The sequence below is a fragment of the Haliotis cracherodii genome, unplaced genomic scaffold (genome assembly GCF_022045235.1).
Source record: "Haliotis cracherodii isolate W230 unplaced genomic scaffold, xgHalCrac1.p SCAF_4, whole genome shotgun sequence".
In the NCBI taxonomy this organism is placed as follows: domain Eukaryota; kingdom Metazoa; phylum Mollusca; class Gastropoda; order Lepetellida; family Haliotidae; genus Haliotis; species Haliotis cracherodii.
The window spans coordinates 47953267-47974481 of NW_027266297.1; the positions used below are offsets into that span (position 1 = coordinate 47953267).

The following is a 21215-nucleotide window of genomic DNA, read 5'->3' on the forward strand; positions in this document are numbered from 1 at the left end:
AGGACTGCTCAGTGATGATTATCTGTTGTCTGGATCTACACATGTTAGTTAATCCATTGGCATTCTGATGTTCTTTTCTCAAAATGAGAGTTTTAGTATTTAAGTATCTATAGAATACTAAACCAGCTCCTGTGTAATACCAGAACTATTTACGAGTGTCGTAAAGTTGGTATTACAGGGGAGTGAGTGTAGTATGTTTTTTATCAATTGGCACTTATAACTTTTTTTAAATTTCACTGTTATGTGTGAATAGGCAGACATCTAAGCAATCCACAGCATAATCCTCTTGAGTGTGACAGGATCATTCAGGAGTCTCTTCCACAAAGCTATTGTCAAACTAAGGTTATCATAACTCATAGACTTAGGACTGTTGTTGTGTTATGATTACCTTATGGAAAGGGGTCCTGCATCACAAAGCTAACAGTCATGTCACAATATCCTATGACGTAATTTGTGGAATTTTGTTGCAAGATCCACCAGTGAAACAATGCCATATGACAGGGTTGCTGGCGTCATTAAGTGTGCATGAGCTCCTCTCAGTGATCTCTCATCTCTACACGCAATGCCGTTGAATAAGCTGTGGGATGTTGGGACTTTTCAATATGTGTTATGTGAAACTTGTTCCCACAGTACACAAGTACACGCTTTGTATGTGCAACAGAGCTGTATGTTTATAAAACGGGACTTGGGGGAAGGAATCTCTTCATGGGCGAGTAACAAATATGAATTCCAAAATGGGTCTGAGATGGCTTGTTGAAAAATAGTTTGCAAGTGTCAAGAAAAATGATCAAACTAGGTATGTTAACGACCATGTAGGCACATTAGAGATTGCAATTCCTGAACCATTTCCAGAAATAATATCTCCAGCGATGATTGATCCAGAAGGTAGTGCACCCACTATCAATTCATACCATCTAATTAATCAAGTCACCCATACTTCAACAAGCAAACATACATTCATGAAAAATATCCACTGAATGCAGCGATAGAAGCCAGCAAATTTAGTCCACTTGTCCTCATAATTATAACATTTAGCAGATCCCTTAAAAATGGCAAATTTCTCCTAATTCTTATGAAAGCAACTAATGTCATATTTCGGATTACACTTTCTAAGTAACGTACAGATTCCAGTTATTCTTATGGTTGTGTCCCATCAACAATTAGAACCCACACTGTCAAGAGTCAGGTCAGAAATAATGACTGTTTGATTACTTCATCACTGACAGACAGAAACTGATGACAGAAGTGATACCTATCATGCCGATGGTGCAAAGCTCTAGATGAGCTTCATATTTGCATAACATATGCATTAAATAAACTGAAATACACCGACAAATCAAATATGCAAAAAAAATTATAAATACGTTATTGAAATAAAACTCAGGCATGTATTACAACTGTTAGTTTAAAAGATTGCACATAGTCTGTTTGCACATAGATTGTGTATCAACTGATTGCGAAATTCACTTACAGACAGTTACATTAAAAAAAAATTGAGTGCAAACAAACTCAAATACCAACAGATTCCAATTGAGAAGTGCATCGTGCCAAGTCAATGTATCTTCAACGGTTGCTGATTGGTGATAATAATCAATGTTATGTTTTGCAAACAAGAACAGCTTCCCAGAGAGGGACGCAGACGCTGACAGGTATAATACTATTCATTTAGTTTTAGTTCATGTAACAAGGATTGTTACGAAACAGGTACCCAAGTTAAATTACCCAAATGTCAAGAAAATAGGTGGTAAAAAGAAATGAATACCCTCTAAAAAATTTGGATCCCCAAACACAACCAAACCCGAGAGTAAAATACCCAAATAACCGACAGCTTATATAGAGCTCTGTAGTCAGTGTGACCAATTTTAAAGGCCAAAATATCTATTCAGATTGTGAAAGCAAACTCGAAGCAGAACTTATGCCATGATGATGGATGTTGAATTGTCTGCATTAATTTTTGTTATGTAAGTTTGATAGTAAAAGATGAGAAGTTGAATTAATTTTGTTAATTTTTGCAATTCTGAAGTACATTTAAGAAAATTTAATTATCATGCTCACACATTCTACTCGTTAGGGGTCACCCATGTCCCCCTTTGCCCCTTGAAGAGGGGCATTTGCTCCCAAGGGTCAAAGTTCTCAGTGCAGCCCTGCTTTCATGATGGTTGGCTCATTTCAAGCAAATGTTCATGTATCAATTTGATTGTTTATGTACATTCATGGAATATGAACGTTTCTTTATAAACATCAACAGAAACATTCTTTGTGTATTATTCTTGTTTACCCTTATGCAACCTTTCTGACCAAATGTGATATTCCAGGAAGATTCAAGTTTGCTACATAGCCTTGTTACTGAATTTTTGCAAGTCTTGTTTCCCCTTTTCATGACCTTATAATCTTATGTTGCTAATATTCCAGTCACATTCAGGTGAGCTACAGAGCCTTGTAGTCCAGTATGTTTGTATGTAACACAAGTTTTATCTCTCATGTTCAAGAGAGATGCAGAGGCAGTATACTCATCTGTACTCTCATTACAGACATGATATATGCTGATTTGGTATCCTGCATCTCACAGTGTTCGCAATGTTGGCAGTCCTGGGGTTCTTAAACTTTGCTTCTATTATATTTGGGTCAATCGAACCCCCAAATCTTTAACTTGAGTAATAGGGCAATGACAAGCACCGATGGTTTTTATGCTTAATTTCGAACACTGAACTCCTTCCTATTAAGGGTTAAAAACCTGTTGCACTATTCTCTGTGTCCCTCTAATATGTGCACTCACTTCATTAATAGTTGTGTTTTTTGTGTGTTTTTTTTAGGATGAATTTCACCCGTTCATTGAGGCCCTACTGCCGCACGTGAAGTCATTTTCTTATACCTGGTTTAACCTTCAAGCTGCCAAGCGTAAATATTTTAAAAAACATGAAAAAAGAATGTCAATGGAAGAAGAAAGACGTGTAAAAGAAGAGCTTCAGGTAAACAGAATGTGCCAATATCAAATATGACCAATTTTATGTGCATGTTACCTTGATCATGTTTATTATGGGCAAATGTAATTATGAAATGGAGAGTTATTTCTCAAAATGCTCTTAAAAATCCCTTTCATTTCAACTGTGGCTTTTAAGGCTGTTTAAGCTAGCTACCCCTTTTGATGTCCTGCATCTGCAACTTTGCTTTCACAAATATTCGTTCTCTTCCCAAGACAAGAGTGTCCACTAGCTTACATCCAAACCTTGAGATAACCAATCAGGTTGCAGTTTTTAGAATGGCTTAACAAAGATGACTACCATAGACAACCTATCACTGACAGGCAGACAAAATAACAGTTTACCACAATAAAGATACTTATTACTGCTTCATTTCGCTCTTACAATTATATAGGCAAACAGAAACCAAAGTATCAAGTAACACTGTACATCACGGTAACATGAAGAGCACAGCAGATGTCTAGAAATAGCACTGCATCTCGGTCACTGCAGTAAGCTATTCTCACTCATCAGCAGTCAAACTCAGGGTTACAATTAAACTCAAGAACATTACTAACCCAGTAAAGATAAAAAAAACTTGTAATGTTAAAACAATGAGGAAATTTGTACTAACCTACAGGAATACACTCTAGGTCCTGACTAACGGGCTACTGCCACTTCTTGCTGCCTCATCACCTATAAACTAGTGGATTGAGCGAGTACATGTCTGTGACAGCATCTTCTTGAGTACGTTTACCACCACTCACCTTCTTTTTGTGGACACCTCTTGTCAGGGCTCGTGTGCGCATCTTCTGGACCAGCAAGTAGTGAGGCCGCAGGTGATAGTCAGAGGTCCATCGCTTTTGGTACATCAACATCATGTTTGTGACCGTCATTCTGCCGACAACTCAGTGGATGTAGCTATTTCAGAAAGCTCAACATCTATGAATGCTTTTTGTCACGCCCAATGGCTTTCCGCCCTCCTCCTCGAAGTTGCTGACTTGTGTCTTACAGCATGTCGAACCATCCTCCTTCACCCTTATGTTTGACAGAGTCATCCCACCCCAGACGCATTCTGTCTGCCAGTCTGGCACGTATGCAGAAAAGCCTTAGGTCTAAGGCTTATTCAGCACGTGTTTCCCAAGGTGCATGCTCATTGATTCTCTATGAGAAAACTTTATTATATTAAGTGATCTTCGTTCGAGATGCACTGTCTCATCCATAACATCTCTGCACATAGTGCTTCGCCTGAACAGATTGCTGATCTCCTCAACTATCTACATACCTATGGCAGCCACCAACTTTGCTGGTCGTGACACAATGATTTTGCTCATCTCTGTGCTCGGCTACTCCTTCAAAGATAATTTAGTGAATATTCCTGGAAAGAAAATCTTAAAATTTAAAATGTAAGATGATTCTCCCTTGAAGTTTAATATCTTAATTTCAACAAACTCCTTGATGGAAGAACTGATGATGACAGGGTTTGATATAGCTATGTCCAAGCTGCACAAGTGCAGGTAAAACATTGCTTGTGCAGTTGACTTGTGCAATTAGTTTGTACACACAATCTTGAGACGTTTGATTCAAGAACAGATGTCACTTTGTAATACATAACATGTAATGGTGGAGCAGTTGAATGTGCTGAAGTTTTACTCACTGTGTTCATGTGGATAAGACTTTAATTTATGAATGAAAATGTCCGTTAAAAAACAGCCATCTATCAAAACATTCTTCCAGCTATCCAGTAAGTTGATCAGTACTGAAGGAAATTGATGTTTCCAGTACATGAATCAACAGAAAATGTACTGAAAATAATATACACAAACATACACTCAGTAACAAAAGTTTAGCAACACCCAAATCTTGAGCATTATTTGAAAATGAGAAAATGTCAGAAACGGACTAATGCACTGAATTCACGGAGAGAACATATCGCACCAACACACCAAGTTACGCTGATTTTTAGTGACAACTACATTTACACGTGCATTGCACATGATTTTATTCACATCAGGACTCCCGTGAATCTCATCACATGAATCGCTATAGAACCTTGATGAAGCGTTAGTGGCACTCATTGTTGTAAGGAAAACACTGGACGCTACATGATTTAAATTATGGGTTGACACAGCCTCAAAATGCCAGACATGAAGCCATTGGCATGTTAAGAGCAGGGATGAGCTTGAGACAAGTTGGGAGACACTTTAATGTGCATTACAGCACCATTTCCCGTCTACAGACATGTGTTGCACAGACTGGGACCGTGAAAGATTGATCCCGTAGCGGTAGACCCCGTATAACCACAGCAAGGGAAAATCGCTACATTGTGACGTCATCACGGCGTAATCGACTAAACAGTGCACCAGAACTTGCTCAGGCACTTCATCACGCAACTGAAACACGTGTACATGCAAAGCTTGTCTGTAATTGCCTCCATTCAGCGGGTTTGCAGGCTCGACGTCCACTTCGACGCATCCCCTTAACGCCACATCACATCCAAGACCAAGTCAACTGGACACGGATCCACCAAAGATGGCGCCATGCACAATGGAGACAAGTTATTCACAGATGAATCCTGCTTCTGCCTTCGGTTTACGGATGGAAGAGCCTGTGTATGGCGACGACGTAGAGAGAGATTTGACCCTAATAACGTCATTCAACATGATCGATATGGTGGAGGAAGTGTAATGGTTTGGGGAGGAATCCACTGGGGTGGGAAAACAGACCTCATTGTGCTGAACAACACTCTGACTGCCCAACGGTACTGCGATCAGGTGATAACGCCAGTGGTTCTACCGTTCATGAGAGCTCACCCTGGACACATCTTCCAACAAGACAATGCACGCCCCCACACAGCTCGACTGACTCAGAATCTGTTGCAACAACACAACGTTGACGTCCTCGATTGGCCATTGAACACGCCTGGGATATCCTTGAGAGAAGTTTAAGAAGGAACCATCCTAAGGTCAACAACATTAGTGACCTTGGCCTTGCCCTCCAACAAGCCTGGGCAACCATCACTCTTGGTGAGATCAGGAAGCTCATTGGAGGAATGCGTAAACACTGTGTGGCGGTGGGCGTCACACTCGCTACTGAGGGATAGCAACAGTCATGTGTGAAAATGGTCAACAAACCCGCATGTCCTTTGAGTGACTTTTCCTAATCTCTCCTATTGCTGTCACAAGTGTGTCGAACATTCATGAATGTCACATTGAACAACACAATGGTCAAGATATAAAAAAAACATTTCTCTGTTGAGTTTTCTTATTTTGTGTATTTAAATACGGTGTGGCTAAACTTTTGTTACTGAGTATATTTTCAAGTCTATTTATTTTCAATTTATACCATACGAAGGCTGGTTAAAATTTCTAAGTCTGACTTACTTTCATCTATGGGTCATAACAAAGGGAACTAGTCAATGTAATACATTGTTTGAGTAGTTCATTGCAAGTGTATTTGGTCTGTTGAGGCAGTTTGTCTATTAGTGACAGCCACTTGAACGTGATAGGGGTAAATGGACTCAGAAATGGAAAAGTACTAGTACCGAGCAGTCATTAAGTTTTTGACTTTAGAAAAAATTCTCCTCCAGAAATTCATGACCGCATGTCACAAGTGTATGGGAATAAGTGTCCCATTTTTCCAAGGCAAGGAGTTCACTGACTGTAAAAGTCCTGTTTCTACCCTTACCAAACTAGGCTGGAATTTCGTGGCTCGAACTTACCGCCACCAGTGGCTATTACGAGTTATGATCCTTATATGTCCCTCCTATTGACCAATCAGATTCCCTCTCTCATATCACTTGCATTTGCTTTAAATAAAATAGCGGCGCCCAGTCAAGACGATCTGATCAATAATCAGAATCTATATTTTGATAAAACAAGTCTTACTTTGCGAGGTGCACATTGATTAAAAATATGAAAAGATTGTTGACAAAATGGTGGCACCCAGATGATCTCATCAATAATCAAGGTCAAATAATAATCTAATGTAATAAAGTGGGTCTTATGGCACGATGTGCACCAAATCATTTGATTAAAATTGTGAAAAGATTTTGAAAATATCTGTTGACGCCCAGTTGATGGTACACATGCTTTGCAAATCCTGCAATCAACCAAAATCTGCATGGCATTTTACAAATCGGGTGTCAATTTCACAAAGCGATGTTGATTGGACTATTCATAGTCACGTTAGTCCAGCCAAAATATAACTCCATAATTCCAGCCTAGTTCAGCAAGGGTGGAAATTGACTTGCACAGCCTGTTAATTCCTTTTTTCTAGGGAAGATGCAAATGCCACTGTTTTACATTGGGCAGCTATGTTTAAGTCTGGTAGATCAAGAGTTGAGGATGACCCTAGGTCATGACGTCAAAGTCAAAAGACGATTACCAATGCCTACTATGCTCTTTGCTTCATCGCCTGAGAGATTCTAACAAAGAAAAGCGATGAGGAATGCTCACTGATGACCTATCTAGTGGTAGAGCATCCGCCCAGAAAGCGGAAGATTGTATGGCTGCGTCATACCGAAAGACGTTAAAAGATGGTACCCTGTATGGTGCTCGGCAATAAGGGGCTGGTCGGCTCGGAGTCAGTATACTATGTCTGAGTGGGGTATTCATTTAATTGCGGGATGGTATCTCAGTCCAGACTGGTACAAGCAGTCACACACACATGTGCGTGCACGTCGTTATGTAAGTGCAATAATCTTGGACATGACGTTAAATGCAATTTCCCTTCACCTCACAATGATGACCTCAAAGCTGACTGGAATTGAAAAACTTCACTATCGATATGAAAAATGTATTGAAAGGCAGAGAGATTATGTTGAAAAATAATATTAAAAACACATTCCCAATTGTTGGTTTTGTTTGTTAAGCTTAGGCTAAACTTTTTCACCAGCCCTCATATACAAAAGAAAAGAAAATACTGTTATTCAATTTGTGATAACATGGTGCAGCCAATATTTCTGATTTATTTACTTGTTTGCACCTGGCACAGTTGCTAAAGAAGAAAGAATTTTTTACTTATCCTGCATTACTGCTTAATGTCTCCTTAATACATATCACTGCTTGTTCTTGACAGAGAAAAGAGCTGTGTGAAGGTCTTTGCTTGAAGAAGTTGTTCCAACTAGCTGAGAGGACAACCCTATCATGCAGATCCCAAACGACCAAAGGAAGTCACGTCACAGATCCACACATTACTCTTGTCACTTGCTGAGAGAAGACCTGTTTTTGATCTGTAGCATAAACTTGTTCAAACCCTTACATGTTTTCCTTCTTGAGTTAATGTTCATTGTGCTTGTGTTGTGCACATGGTTTGTATCTTGTGAAACATTGTATGTTTTAACATGTGCATAAATTTAAACCATGTACACCTGCAGGCGCTTTCTTGAGAAAGAAACTATGGTAAACCCAGGTGTCTTGTTGTTTCAAGTAGCCATCTTGATTATTTTACGTGGCTTGCGTTTTATATTCTTCTTGCTTTGTACCCCACCATTGGCGTACCCTCGCAAGTATTTTGTCTTCGTTTTGTATGTTGTCTTATGTTTGTCGTAATAATTGTTTTATAAACCTACGCAAATTATAGCATACACAATTGGGAGGGGACCCATTGTGATTTTACACTGCTTCATTGCAGATATCATGCCCTCATGCTCAAAGTGTCGGCGTGGGATCCCCACCCCCTGCACCTTAATTGTACATCTAAATATCCCCAGGGTCATAGATGTACAGATTCCATTTTCAGCCACAGCTTTCAGATGGTACCTCCGTATGTCCAGGGAACGGAGAATGCAACAGGCCAGGAAAACACCGGCGCCAGATGTCTGACTTATCCGAGTATTCGCCCACAACTAGATTGACTATCCCGGACAACAACTCCCCGACCTCCGTTACTAAGATGATGTCAGGCCCCATGGTCTCAGTCTCTACCCAGAGCTCCCTGACGACCACTCCTGCGTTTATCTTAACGGCGCCTATCCAGTCCACCGGACAAACGCCATGGCGCCCAACAGGCACCCCGCCTACGGCCCAGACGCCTATGATTGACGCCCCTCTCCAGTACATCAGTACTTGCCAGCCATGCAACAGACGCCGACGCCTATTGCCCCAGTGCCTATACAGATGCCTCTACAAGCGCCGTCCACAGCGCCTGTGCAGATGCCTCTACTAGTGCCTATACAGATAGTGCCTATCCTTAAACAGTGCCGATACAGACGCCAGCGCCTCGTCGGACGCCTATACAGACGCCAGCGCCTCGTCGGACGCCTATACAGACGCTTTTACAAAAGCACCGTCTACAGCGTCTACAAATGCGTCTACCCAAGTGTCTCTGATTGTGCCTCTACAGATGCACACCCGGGACCACCGCGTAGACGAACAGACGATTAGCCATTCCATGATATCCTTGTGGCTTCCTGCTCTCATTTACAGGCCAATGAGATCGTCAGCTCCCCAGGGCCAACTACCTACGAAGAGCAGAGCATTCGCTGGACACTTGATTAGTGTCGAATCGAATGGAATCGAATGTCTTAGGCGGCATCTCCTTGACAGGACTTGCGACCTCTCTGCACCTATTAGTAGACGCGCTCCTGCAGTGATGGGGCACACACCTGGAGGGACAGGTTGCCTCGGGGCTGTGGTCCGCTGATCAGCACCTATGGCACATCAACAACCTCAAACTGGAAGCTCTTATCTTGCCCATTGCTCACTGGAAGCAGGCCCTCAGACACGCCCAGCTCTCCATCTCGACGGACAACATTACTGTCGTATGGTGCCTTCAGAACCAAGGAATGACTCACTCGGCTTCGCTCCTTCAACAGACTTTCCGATTGTTTCACCAGGTGGATCATCTGGGGAATCAGTACCAGGTCCACCTCATTCCGGGCTGCCGAAACATCCCAGCGGATGCCCTCTCTCGGCCAGGCAAAGTGGCTCCCACAGAGTGGAAACTTCACCCAGATGCCTTCGCTCTTGTTTGTTGAGACCACGGTCTCCCCAACATAGGCCTATTCGCCACCAGCCAGAACTACCAGATCCCGACCTACATATCTCCGGTGCTGGATCCACTGTCTTGGGCAGTCGACGCTTTCAGTGTCCTCTGGGAAGGACTAAAAGCGTACGCTTTTCCGCCACCTGTACTCCTTCCCAAAGCCGTCCAGAAGATCAGATCGACACGAAACCTCGATCTGACTTTGGTCGGGCTTGGTTCGTCGATCTCAGAGAGCTGTCTGACGTCAACCCACTGCCACGGCAATCACGATGGCACATCACTCAACCACCAGGAACCTCTATGATGACCAGTGGCAATCCCCCGAGAACTTTTGCAGGGGCAAGCACCTAGACCCCACATCTGCATCGCCTCAATTCCTGGCCGAGTTCATGCTCCATCTGCGTCACAAGTGTTAGCTCAAGGGCAGTACCATCAGAACCTATCTTGTGGCGCTCAACTCCGTCCTGGCAGTTCCGGGAGATCGGCGCATGACGTAACTACAGGCTCTGCTCTGCTCTGCTCATTGAGGCTGGAAGACCAAAAGGCGGAATCTCGTTCACCAGCTTGGGGCTGGAATGTCATTCACACCTCGCTGAGAGATGTGCCCTTCGAGCCACTCGAAACGACGTCATCCTACAATCTGATCAGAAAATGGTCTTCCTACTGGCGCTCGCCACAGCAGCCCGTGTCAGTGAGCTACACGCCTTGGAAGTCATGCGCGCCCACTTTGAGCATGGAGCACACTGAGCCATGCATCTTGGACTGTGCTGGGACTGCTTCGCCAAGAATCAATTCCCATGACAGCCAGATAGATCGTTCCTCATCCCTCCCCTATCGTCAATTGGTGGCTCGGAAGATGAACTAGAGCTCCGTCTATAACTGGTTAGAGCACTCCGTTATCAGACGATCCAAGGAACACCATAGACAACGACAACGCCTCTTCATTATGGTATAGAGCTGCGACCTCGCAAGCGGAAGGTAGCAGCAACACAATCGCCCTCTGGCTACGAGCCTTCATTCTCCAGGCCTATGAGGTTGAGTGATGGACCCCCAGGCTCTGACAACCCACATGAGACCCGGGCGATCACCTCCACCATGGCGCTACACAGCAACTGAGCTCTACTTGCCATCATGGAGAGATGTCCTGGTGATGAAACACATTCGTCGCCAGTCACCATATGCGAGATTTAACATTGGAGGATGTGCTAGGCACGCACAACTTGGTCCGTTAGTAGTGCCCAACAGGCTCCTCTACTACACGTCACTGACCTCGCCTCCAAGTCCAGAGCCGGCCTTTAGACCTCCCCTGGCGTAAGCCCTGAGAAGTTTAGGTAATGGGGGTTCTGCTGCAACCCCACTGTGGCCAGATATATATACCTATACCGCTACTACAAGGGGAATTTTTTATGCAAAAATGATGATGCGATTCAATGATCGTCGTGAGATTAAACTAAATTGTAATGAAAATATTCTATTATTTTTACTCATACGCATACCATTATTTTGAACAAAGTAACATTCAACATTCAATATTCAAAGTTCTTAGTTCATTTTACTTGGAGACCAGACTATATACTCTTTTTCGAAATTGGAAAGAAACAATTGATGACTGAATTTGGTTGGTTTGACATCACAGATATAATATATACCCTGTGTAATTCTCGCCATTTGATAATTTTGTCCTGGAGCATAAATGTTGTTGACATTATTATATACTTATTTTAGCATTCGTCTAAATTATTGTAGTGTGATCCAACGTTATCAAGCAATCTATTTTTAATCTCCAACCAGTTCTTTGTTTTTGGCACGGAATAATTGTTGTCTCCCCTGTTCTATGACCTTTTTTTTCTCGTCTTCGCTATTACCACCGGTCTTACGATGATTTGATCGAATCTCCTGCTTCATTGCATTGTATTTGGTTCTGACAGCACTAAATGAAACTCATCCTCGGATATCTTACAATCAGCAAGTGCTGTTGAAATATGATCCTCAATGGTGTTCAACTTTGCTTCGGCGAGTATCCGAGTATTATCATGTTTTTATGCTTCTTTTGCAACGTGTGAGAAATAAATTTTATCGCTATTTCTGCCAGTCCTGAGACTCTGGCGGCTATTTCCATATTTTCAGATGCTTCATCGAGCGCCAGATTTAAACCCATTGTGTATATTATTATATCATATAATAGTCTTTAATTGGTCTTGCTTCAATGTTTTGAGAGTATACATCAACCTTATTAAATGTATATCATACGGCATAAATATCTTAGTATAAGAGAACTGCTGTCACCTTTATTAATTAGAACCCCCTCAAGGGTTGCAACAAGTGATACTCCCAAATAAATAATACTGCAACGTCGATGCTCGTGTTGCTTGAGCCTTTTAATTGATGGACCTGGTAATATTTCGAAGGCATCTACCGGTGCATCTCCAAACAAGACTTCAATAATAATTGTAGAATGATCAGGTATATCCTTCAAGTTCTGTTTTATATCAATGAATTCAGTAACCAAATTTAAACTAACATTTTTTACTGTTGGACGACTCAATAACATGTGACCTGGGGTTTCTGGCAGGGGAGAGACTAACACACTTTTTCGTTTTGATGGGATATAAGCCCCGAGTACTATCCCACTATTTATTATCTTAGTTAAATAACGTGCCTAACCCATCATCACATACAGTGGGGTAATGACGATATTCAATAGCCAGTCAATTTTTTCTTTGATCATAGTCCATTTATTAACATCGTTGTGAGGAAGATTGTATGAAGTGTTTTTATGGAGTCTACTAACATTGACATCACTTAAATCTCCTAGATTAACTGGGAATGCAACTTCTTTCTGCTTGTATACATTATCTTGTAAGTGTAAAGGGTATAACTTATTCAAAATTCCTTTTAATATTGTTTTAATTAATTTTGGCGAAATCGTGTGAAGCGATCGGAAGATCGCACAACTCACCGTTATTAACAGCAACCACAGTCAGATTACCACTATTGACGCCTTGAAAGGAACTTTAGTTGACAGAGAATGGATACATATATTATAAATGCCATACTTAAATTCGTTAAAAGTCATAATTGTTTTTGTTGGACGATTCTATGTCAACACGTAATTCTCGCGATCATGTGCTCGGGAGCCTAAAAATAATACCCGGCAATAGCGATCAGCTGCTTCGCTTAGGGTTATTATTATTTTACATATGTTAGTAAAAGCTGCATCTAAATTAACAAGATATTGGAATATATTATTCCTGATAAAAAAATAGTTTGAGATACAACTTTTGCCGATCCTTGCATTAAAATACTGTAAAGTTATATCATTGGGTGTGTCTTGACCGAATCATCAGTAGATTCCAAGAAAACGTGTGTACAGCTGATTGCTGTGTCCGGGTTAGTTTACGAGAAAATACAGAAGGTAATCTTAATCCCTGAATATAAAACAATGCCTAGCTGAACAAAAAATACAGTTTAAACGGTAAATCAACATGTCTGGTGATTTTTTATCTCAAATTTCGAATTTGTACTGACGAAGTTTCTCATCACCCATTCGTTTGCTGGACTTCGCTGAATGGGTACGGTGTAATTTTTTTTCTGCGCATAATATTCAAATTTTCTTTTTTTCCAAAATATTGAACCAGATAGAGGGGGGTGCGCATTATACATGGGTGCGCACTATACTCAAGAAAATACGGTTATACCCCGCTTTAATTTTTTATATTGTAATGATGAGAAAGATTCCTTTCTACCGCTATTATATTTTTCATCTTTGACTGGAATGGCTCTCAGCAGAGTTGCAGGACTTTCGATTTGAATATTATCCGTTGTACTGATCTGATCAAGATGGATGCACAACTCTTTATCGGGAATTTAATCGGGCAATTTAACTCCATGCACTGTTTCGTTGGGTTGTATTTATGTCGTTCTTACTCTTAAGTGGTTTTCAATTCCAAATGTAACTGATATGTTTGGGGCAAGTTTAAAATCAGCATCCCATTCGACTCATTTTGTGTGAGACTAATTCCATAAGGCCTAAAAATTTCATCATTGAGTGAGTATACGCTGTTATACCCATCAGGTATAACAATTCCAGTGTGATCAATACCTACTCTACCTATAAAAATCTCATTATTATCTCTCGCAGCATTTATATTGGTCCACAGCGGGCAATACCTTACATCACATAGAGCGACTTCAAGTTGACCAGCCGAGTTATTGACAGTATGAAGCAGTTGAATAGACTGACAATTTGTTATTCCTGGGAGTGTAACATTCATATTAACATACAAAGATACCATATCATAACTTAAATATGAAATCAACCATTATTTATAATATGGAGTGTTACACTCAAGTATCCTATATGTACAGGTTGATTTTTTTACATCTAATTCAGAAATTTTGAGGTCTGAAATAATACCCTGCTTTAATTTTTTATGTTGTAATGATGAGAAAGATTTTGTTCTTCCGCTATTATATTTTTCTTCTTTGACTGGAATAGCTCTTAGCAGAGTTGAAGGTCTTTCGAGTTGAATATTATCCGTTGTACTGATCTGATCAAGATGGATGCATAACTCTTTATAGGGAACTAAATCGAGTAATTCAACTCCATGCTGTGTTGCATTGGGTGGTATTATTGGGTTTAGCCAATAAAATCCAAGTGTATTTGCTATCACGGTAACTAGCGATAAAAGGTGCATGATTGGTTCCACAATCTGATGCAATTTTGACAGAACCAGTTAAACTTTGCCATATGGTGTGCAACAACAGGATGTGTTGTATCACTTTATGCCCCAGGATTTGAACTAAATAAGTCTGTTTTATTATTTCACGTGTACTATCAGATTAGACGTATTCTTAAAGAAATTAGTGCTCCATTACAGCAGGATTGAGCATGGAATTCCACAAATAATCCGTGTAAGAGGACCTTCGAATGTATTTGTAATGAATTTAATGTTTCTACGAGTAAAGATTGGGGTATTAAAGGACTTAACCACGGTCTAGGTGTTCCGTACAGTAGACAAAGAACAGGTTAAAGAAGAAAGTGATGATTTAGTTAAAAAACCTCATCAACCATTCAATCCAATTAAGTTGTTACAGAGAAAACAATCTTTTTGTAAGAATGCATAATCTTTATCATGGCTGGGAACTTTCGAGAGATCTTATGAGTTTTAAGGGTTTTTATATTGTTACAAAATTTGTGCACCTAAACGATACTGCAAACGCTTGTAATTAATTTCTTAATAATAAAACAGGAAATAATTGTTCTAGCCCAGGCGTTGTAAGAGTTATTGAATCAATAAGAACTTATGTATGGGCAATTCTTGGTGCACAATCGCAAACACGAACGGGAACAATTGGTTCTGGGACGGCACTCGATACACATAAACAGTTGGTCACAAACGTAGAGGATGCTATTAATTCATCCGTTGACTATACATTTCTCCGAGTAATATGGAACTTAAGATCGGTCAAGTGATAGGCTATAATAATATAATTGTTATTGCTTCCGATCAACAAAAACCAGGTGTTATATTCAGATATTAACACCGAATTAATAACGCAAACAAACACAGGTGAAACGAGAATAGTCAAGCCACAGCTACCACAGCCATCTACTGACGCACAACCGCAAGTGCCACCACATATTGCAGCTAAAAATCAACAACATATTGATGAAAAAACAGCGCTTATAGTAGGTGGAGTCGCGGCCGGTTTACACATGATTTAGATAAATAGTCTTTAGCTGATACGTACAACAGCCCAGCAATTGCTACGATCAGTGCCCACAAGTTTTGACTAAGCCAAGTGGCGGTCTTTGCAAATAAGTTCAAGAGCCAGGAAACAATACTCCCCATTATACCGGGAAGTGCAGATGCGGCTTTCCCAGCGAGCTTTCCCAGCGAGCTTTCCCAGTGCTTCTGCTAATGCTTTTAAATGCTTTTTTATCCACTCTTTTAAACCACCCCTATCACTTGGAGGTGTGCTCACCTCCTATACTGCGTGTACCTCTGGTTAAGGCGAGAGTCAAGGTCGATATAATAAATCCCAATGCGGTTAAAATACTTGCAATGGTTATCCCCTTTTCTCTGAACAATGTTTTAATTTTATTGGCCAGTGTAGTATTATCGTTGAGGACTTGATCGATAGTTTCTCGAATTTGACTGATTTGTGAACAAAGTGCCTTTCTATTACTCGAAGCCTGGTCTTCTTAGTTACACAATCTTTCTGCAATGCAGCGTCTACTGAATTCATCACCCACCTGTTCAAGTTTTCTTTTCTCTTGATCTATATGCTTGTCCAATTCAGATAGCTTGGCTATATTATTGATGAGTTCTCCCCGCATTGTTTGCATTGCCTTGTCAAGGCCTCGTAATTCCCTAATACTGAACTCTGAGGATGGTACCTGTTAATGTGGAATTATCGTAGTAGGTATCCAAGATTTCTCCAAGTCCATCTGAGGCCAGCTTCGAGCTTTCTTCCAAATTATCTTTATCTATAGTACCAAGTTCAGCACGCACAGTCTTAGGAACCTTAGTAGTCTTCGCGGAAAGATTTCCTCATGAGTAGTCTACAAAACCTAATTCATTCCGAACAGTGTTGATGCCATGTTTACTGGCTATCGTAGACAAGGCTAGGGGCTTATGAGTACGAGAATTCATAAGATCAATATCTGGAGAGCCAAGCAGACACGATATTCCTTTACTATCTATCGTAAACTTATAGGAGTTTCTTTTAAGGCATCGTAACAATCATTAACGTTTGATTGCAAAAGTTCATCGTTTAGATTCATAAAGCTGGTTTCATCAGTACCGTCTTCAATTGTACTCGGATTATCAAAGTTATCTAGATTAAAATCATCCATTTTTATATTAAAAATAAGGTTACATAATTTCAATATAACAATGTCTTCGCAATACGGACGCAAGTTAAACCCACAACGTAGACTTTGAGATCAATTAGGGGTCAAAGCAATTCGTCAGTCTGTAACTATAACTAATAACCCGAGTACCATTGATCAGAATCAAACACTTCTGGTTCGCTTTCCTAATCTAGGAGTTCACGATGTGTTAGTTCCAGGAACTGCCCGACTATCATTTACAATTATTTTAAATTCTGCCGACGTTAACAGGGAGCTTGTTCAGAACAAAGGTCGTGCGATTGTTAAGAAAATCGCAATTAAAATTAGCGGTAATGAAGTTTTGAGTATTGACGACAGCGTTGTATACTTCTGTTACATGGATCTCTGGGGAATGGCTAAAGAACGGGAAAACTTACATTACCAAGGTATTTGTAATCACAACATACTGAGACTGCGTGTGGGTGCTTCTAGTGGTGATAGTACCATCGTAAAAGATAAGGCCGATGCTGATGCATTAGTTAACTGATTCTATATTCCGCTCGACTTTGAATTACTAGATAGTCACATGCCCTTCTATCAAGCATCCCTAGGCGATAGGTTAGAATACAAACTCACTTTAAATGACTACAGCAGAGTAATCAAAGTCACTGTGAATGAAACGGCTAGCTATTCTATTGACAATATCTCACTGGAGTAAGATATGATAACAGATCCTGAATTAGCAAGAAAAATTTGTAACCAGTCTACCAGAAGTTTAGCCATTTTGTACGATCGCGTGCTTCAACACCGAAAGATCACCAGGAACATAAGAGATACGTCATGGAATATCAATCTAAACATCCCCGCTAGATCATTGAAGGGCATTTTAATGTTGTTCGAGGACACCTCTGATGCATTTGCAAGAGATACCGAGAAGTTCTACAACCCAGAGATTACAAAAGTAGAATTGACTATCGAGGACGTGCCTAATCAACTATCTAGTCAAAGCATGCGAGCATATCAACAGTGGGATGAGATTAAAAAACTCCCTTCTATAAAACGAAGCCCAGAAGTTAATGCAGTCGTGAAAGATCTGTCTCTCGGTGATGTATCGATGGCTGAATTCCTTACCACGAAGTATGCGCTATGGCTTGACATGCGAACCATGGACGATGACCAACTACACGTTAGTGGGCGCAGAATAGAAAATGCTAGCGAGGGTGTTGCTATGCAGATAACGAAGCTCCAGGAAGGGGCTGGTAAATTAAACATATATTTGTACGTGATAATGGACGCGCAACTTAATATACAAAATGGAAGATTCGTTCCAGCAATCTATTAATAATCTTTTACCTAAAGAACCGCACTGCACTATCATCTGCGGGCAAACGGGTTGCGGAAAAACATCTTTATACGAAGTCTATATCGGGATGTTTTCGCCCATATTATTATTCTGTGCCTGACTTTGAACGTTAATAAAACAATCGAGAGATTGGGTAATGAATGATCTCGGGGTGTACAAAGTTGATTCGGGCAATCATTTACAAGACAAAAATACAACCCTTTTCATAATAGACGACTGCAATGCAGGTAAAGAACTTACCAAAAAGAAAGATATGCTTTCATATTTAGCATTCTCCAGACGACATATGGAGCATAGTGTTTGGGTGCTTACTCAAAAATACAACTCTGTCCTGAAAGATCTGAGAGAGCAGACCAAATGGGTAGCCCTGTTTCATTGCAAAGACTGTATTAAAAACCGATCAACCAGCTGCTTATACAAATGCTTAGTAAAATTAGAAACTGCTGAGCAAAAAAATAGCAAAATTATAGCAAAAGTATAGCAAATATAGCAAAAATATAGCAAAAATAAGATAAATTGAACATTAGCGGTTATTATGTAATAATGTGGCTTGAAATCTTCATTCTTTCGCAACAGTTTATCATTTCAGGCTGTATTGGATATGTCATATTTTATTATGTTAAACTTCAATATCTCCTTAGTTATTACATAATGGAATGCAACGAACTTATCGAACAAATGCTCAAAGAACCTGATCAACATGTAGATCAACATGTAGATGAATCTTTAGAAGATATACATAGAAAAAGACTCGCAGCTTTCGTAGCCGGGGGAAAATGCTCCCAATATTTGGGGAAAAATTATACCACTGACAAAATTGATAACATGACCGATGAAGAAATTAAAAAACTAGTCTATACTGGGAGCAACCATGACTAAAACAAAAGGTTTGGCTATGTTACAACTATACACAGTCATAGCTAGTACATTTCTCCCTATCCCGGCAGAACATCGCATGTATTTATGCAAATCTCTCGAGAAAGACCCATTCATCAAAAACGCTATAAGCGCAGTAAGCTGTGAGTTTTTTCATAGATACGGAATGTACTTAGCGCTGGTGACCATCACTTTGATAACGGCTAGGTATTGTGAATTTAAACATAAGTGCCCACTTACATATAATGGAAACTTGAGTGATACCACAACAGATATCACAACAAGTGAACAAGGAAATAACCCTGATTGTATCACAAGCGATTATACCACAAGTGAACGAGGAAACACAATCACAGCAAGTGAATGAGGAAATACCAGCGATTGCGAAATCACAAGCCAGAGTGACTAAGATTCCTCGAAAAAGTCGCAGTCGTAAAAACTAATACACAATTCAAATATTGAACATAGTCGTCCGATTAAAACTTGGGCTCCCTATACACTTGGGGTTGTTGCTATAACAGCGGTATGGTTATTTTATGAGACCGGAGAAGAGAAAACGTCACCAGCGATTGCACAATCACAACAAGAAATTCAATTAGAGTTAAGCCCTCATATAATGTTATAAAAGCAATGACTACTCCAGTTATAGACGGTAAAATGTTGGTAAACACAACGTATCATTCAACAGTGGTCAGCGGCTTGGTCATTGGCTATGCACCACCCAAGCTAGATTTTAATGGTTATGATATCGGTATGATGATTCTTTATATAGGATTGGCAATGGCTACAAAAGATATGCTAATCAAACAAGGGCTTATCCCAGAAGACATAATGAAGTAATTAAATATTTGAACATTTTATATTATTGAACATTTGAACATTTTATATTCATATAATATATGTGAATATGGCAACAATTGTGATGATGGTCGGTGGGGCTATTGTAAATGCTCTAGTTTTTTCGGGGAGTAATTTTTTATTTTCTGGTATGAGAGGAGAGGAGCGTAAATGACATAATAAAGCATTAGAACAACTCGAAACAGCCCAGTCACAATGGGCCAGAAATAGGATGTTAAGATTAGATTTTATCAATGATGAACTGCGTAAAGTGGGGCATTCAATTCAAACGTTTAAGGACGTTGAATCTGCCATGCATGAATACTTCCTTGCTTATTGAAAGAAACTTGATCCAATACCGAGACCAACAATCTCTCAGTTTTATACACCCTCAGAGGCTCAGAAAGACTGCGAGATAGCATCTATAATGTTTGGGTTATCAGTCATTGCTATTTTTAGCTACACAATAACTACGCATAATCCATGATCTATTACCATTGATAATAACCCTGACTAGCTAATCTATAAATAGCAATGATAACTATGACTCACCAGTGGAGATGTGATTTGTATTTAGACAAATGATATGATAGATGTATAACCATGAATCTGTGCAGATTTACACTCATGGGGAAGCCGATTCAATGCAGCCGCGGTTGTGTGGGTGTTTACTGTGGGATCCATTCTTATTACATCAGACGAGGAAAAATAAATTACATTTGTTCTGAATGTGGGATAGGGGTCAAAGGTTGTTATTGTTTATGTATGAAAAACGGTGCTGATAGGGTCAGGAACTAGATTATTTACGCTAGGAAGAGAGATAACATCAACGAGAGGAATAGGTTGGGGAGAATACGTATTTAGATATATGAAAAATAACCAATTAGACAAATGAATCATTTTGCATATACCATTAAACCACAATGGTTTTTGTGAGAGAGGTGAAGGCTTTTGCAAAACAACGTGGTCTACATGGTTATTCTTGAATGAGAGAAGCTGAATTGATTGATTTACTCAGTTTGGAATACAACAAGACTGTCAGAGAACTCAAAGCTCAAGCCAAAAAAAAGTGGGCTGAGATGTTATTCTTGAATGAGAAAAGCTGAATTGATCGCTTTACTAGATAATAATATATCAGTTGGCGATGTTGATAATAATGAGTTAAAATTGTACCCACAGCCGGCGTTGGTAAATATCTAAGAGGTTGGAAGATGGATATTAATTCCAACATTGATGTTAATGATGTTAAGCCCATCGTATCGAGCAAACTTAACGGGGAGTTAGATGATTTAAATAGTATAAAATACCAGCTGACGGTTAAAATGTCATTGAGTAAAAGTAATGCAGACGATAG

At 40.0% G+C, this 21215-nt stretch overlaps 1 protein-coding gene across 3 annotated transcripts in view; it reads left to right on the forward strand.

Annotated features, from left to right (window-relative positions):
* Positions 1-21215, forward strand: part of LOC139478918 (nuclear factor 1 X-type-like) — a 273086-nt gene that overhangs the window by 78584 nt on the left and 173287 nt on the right. For all 3 annotated transcript variants that reach the window (XM_071261607.1, XM_071261605.1, XM_071261606.1), the window contains exon 2: positions 2814-2969. In XM_071261607.1, coding sequence (XP_071117708.1) covers positions 2814-2969 — 156 coding nt within the window. The remainder of the gene's footprint in view (positions 1-2813; positions 2970-21215) is intronic.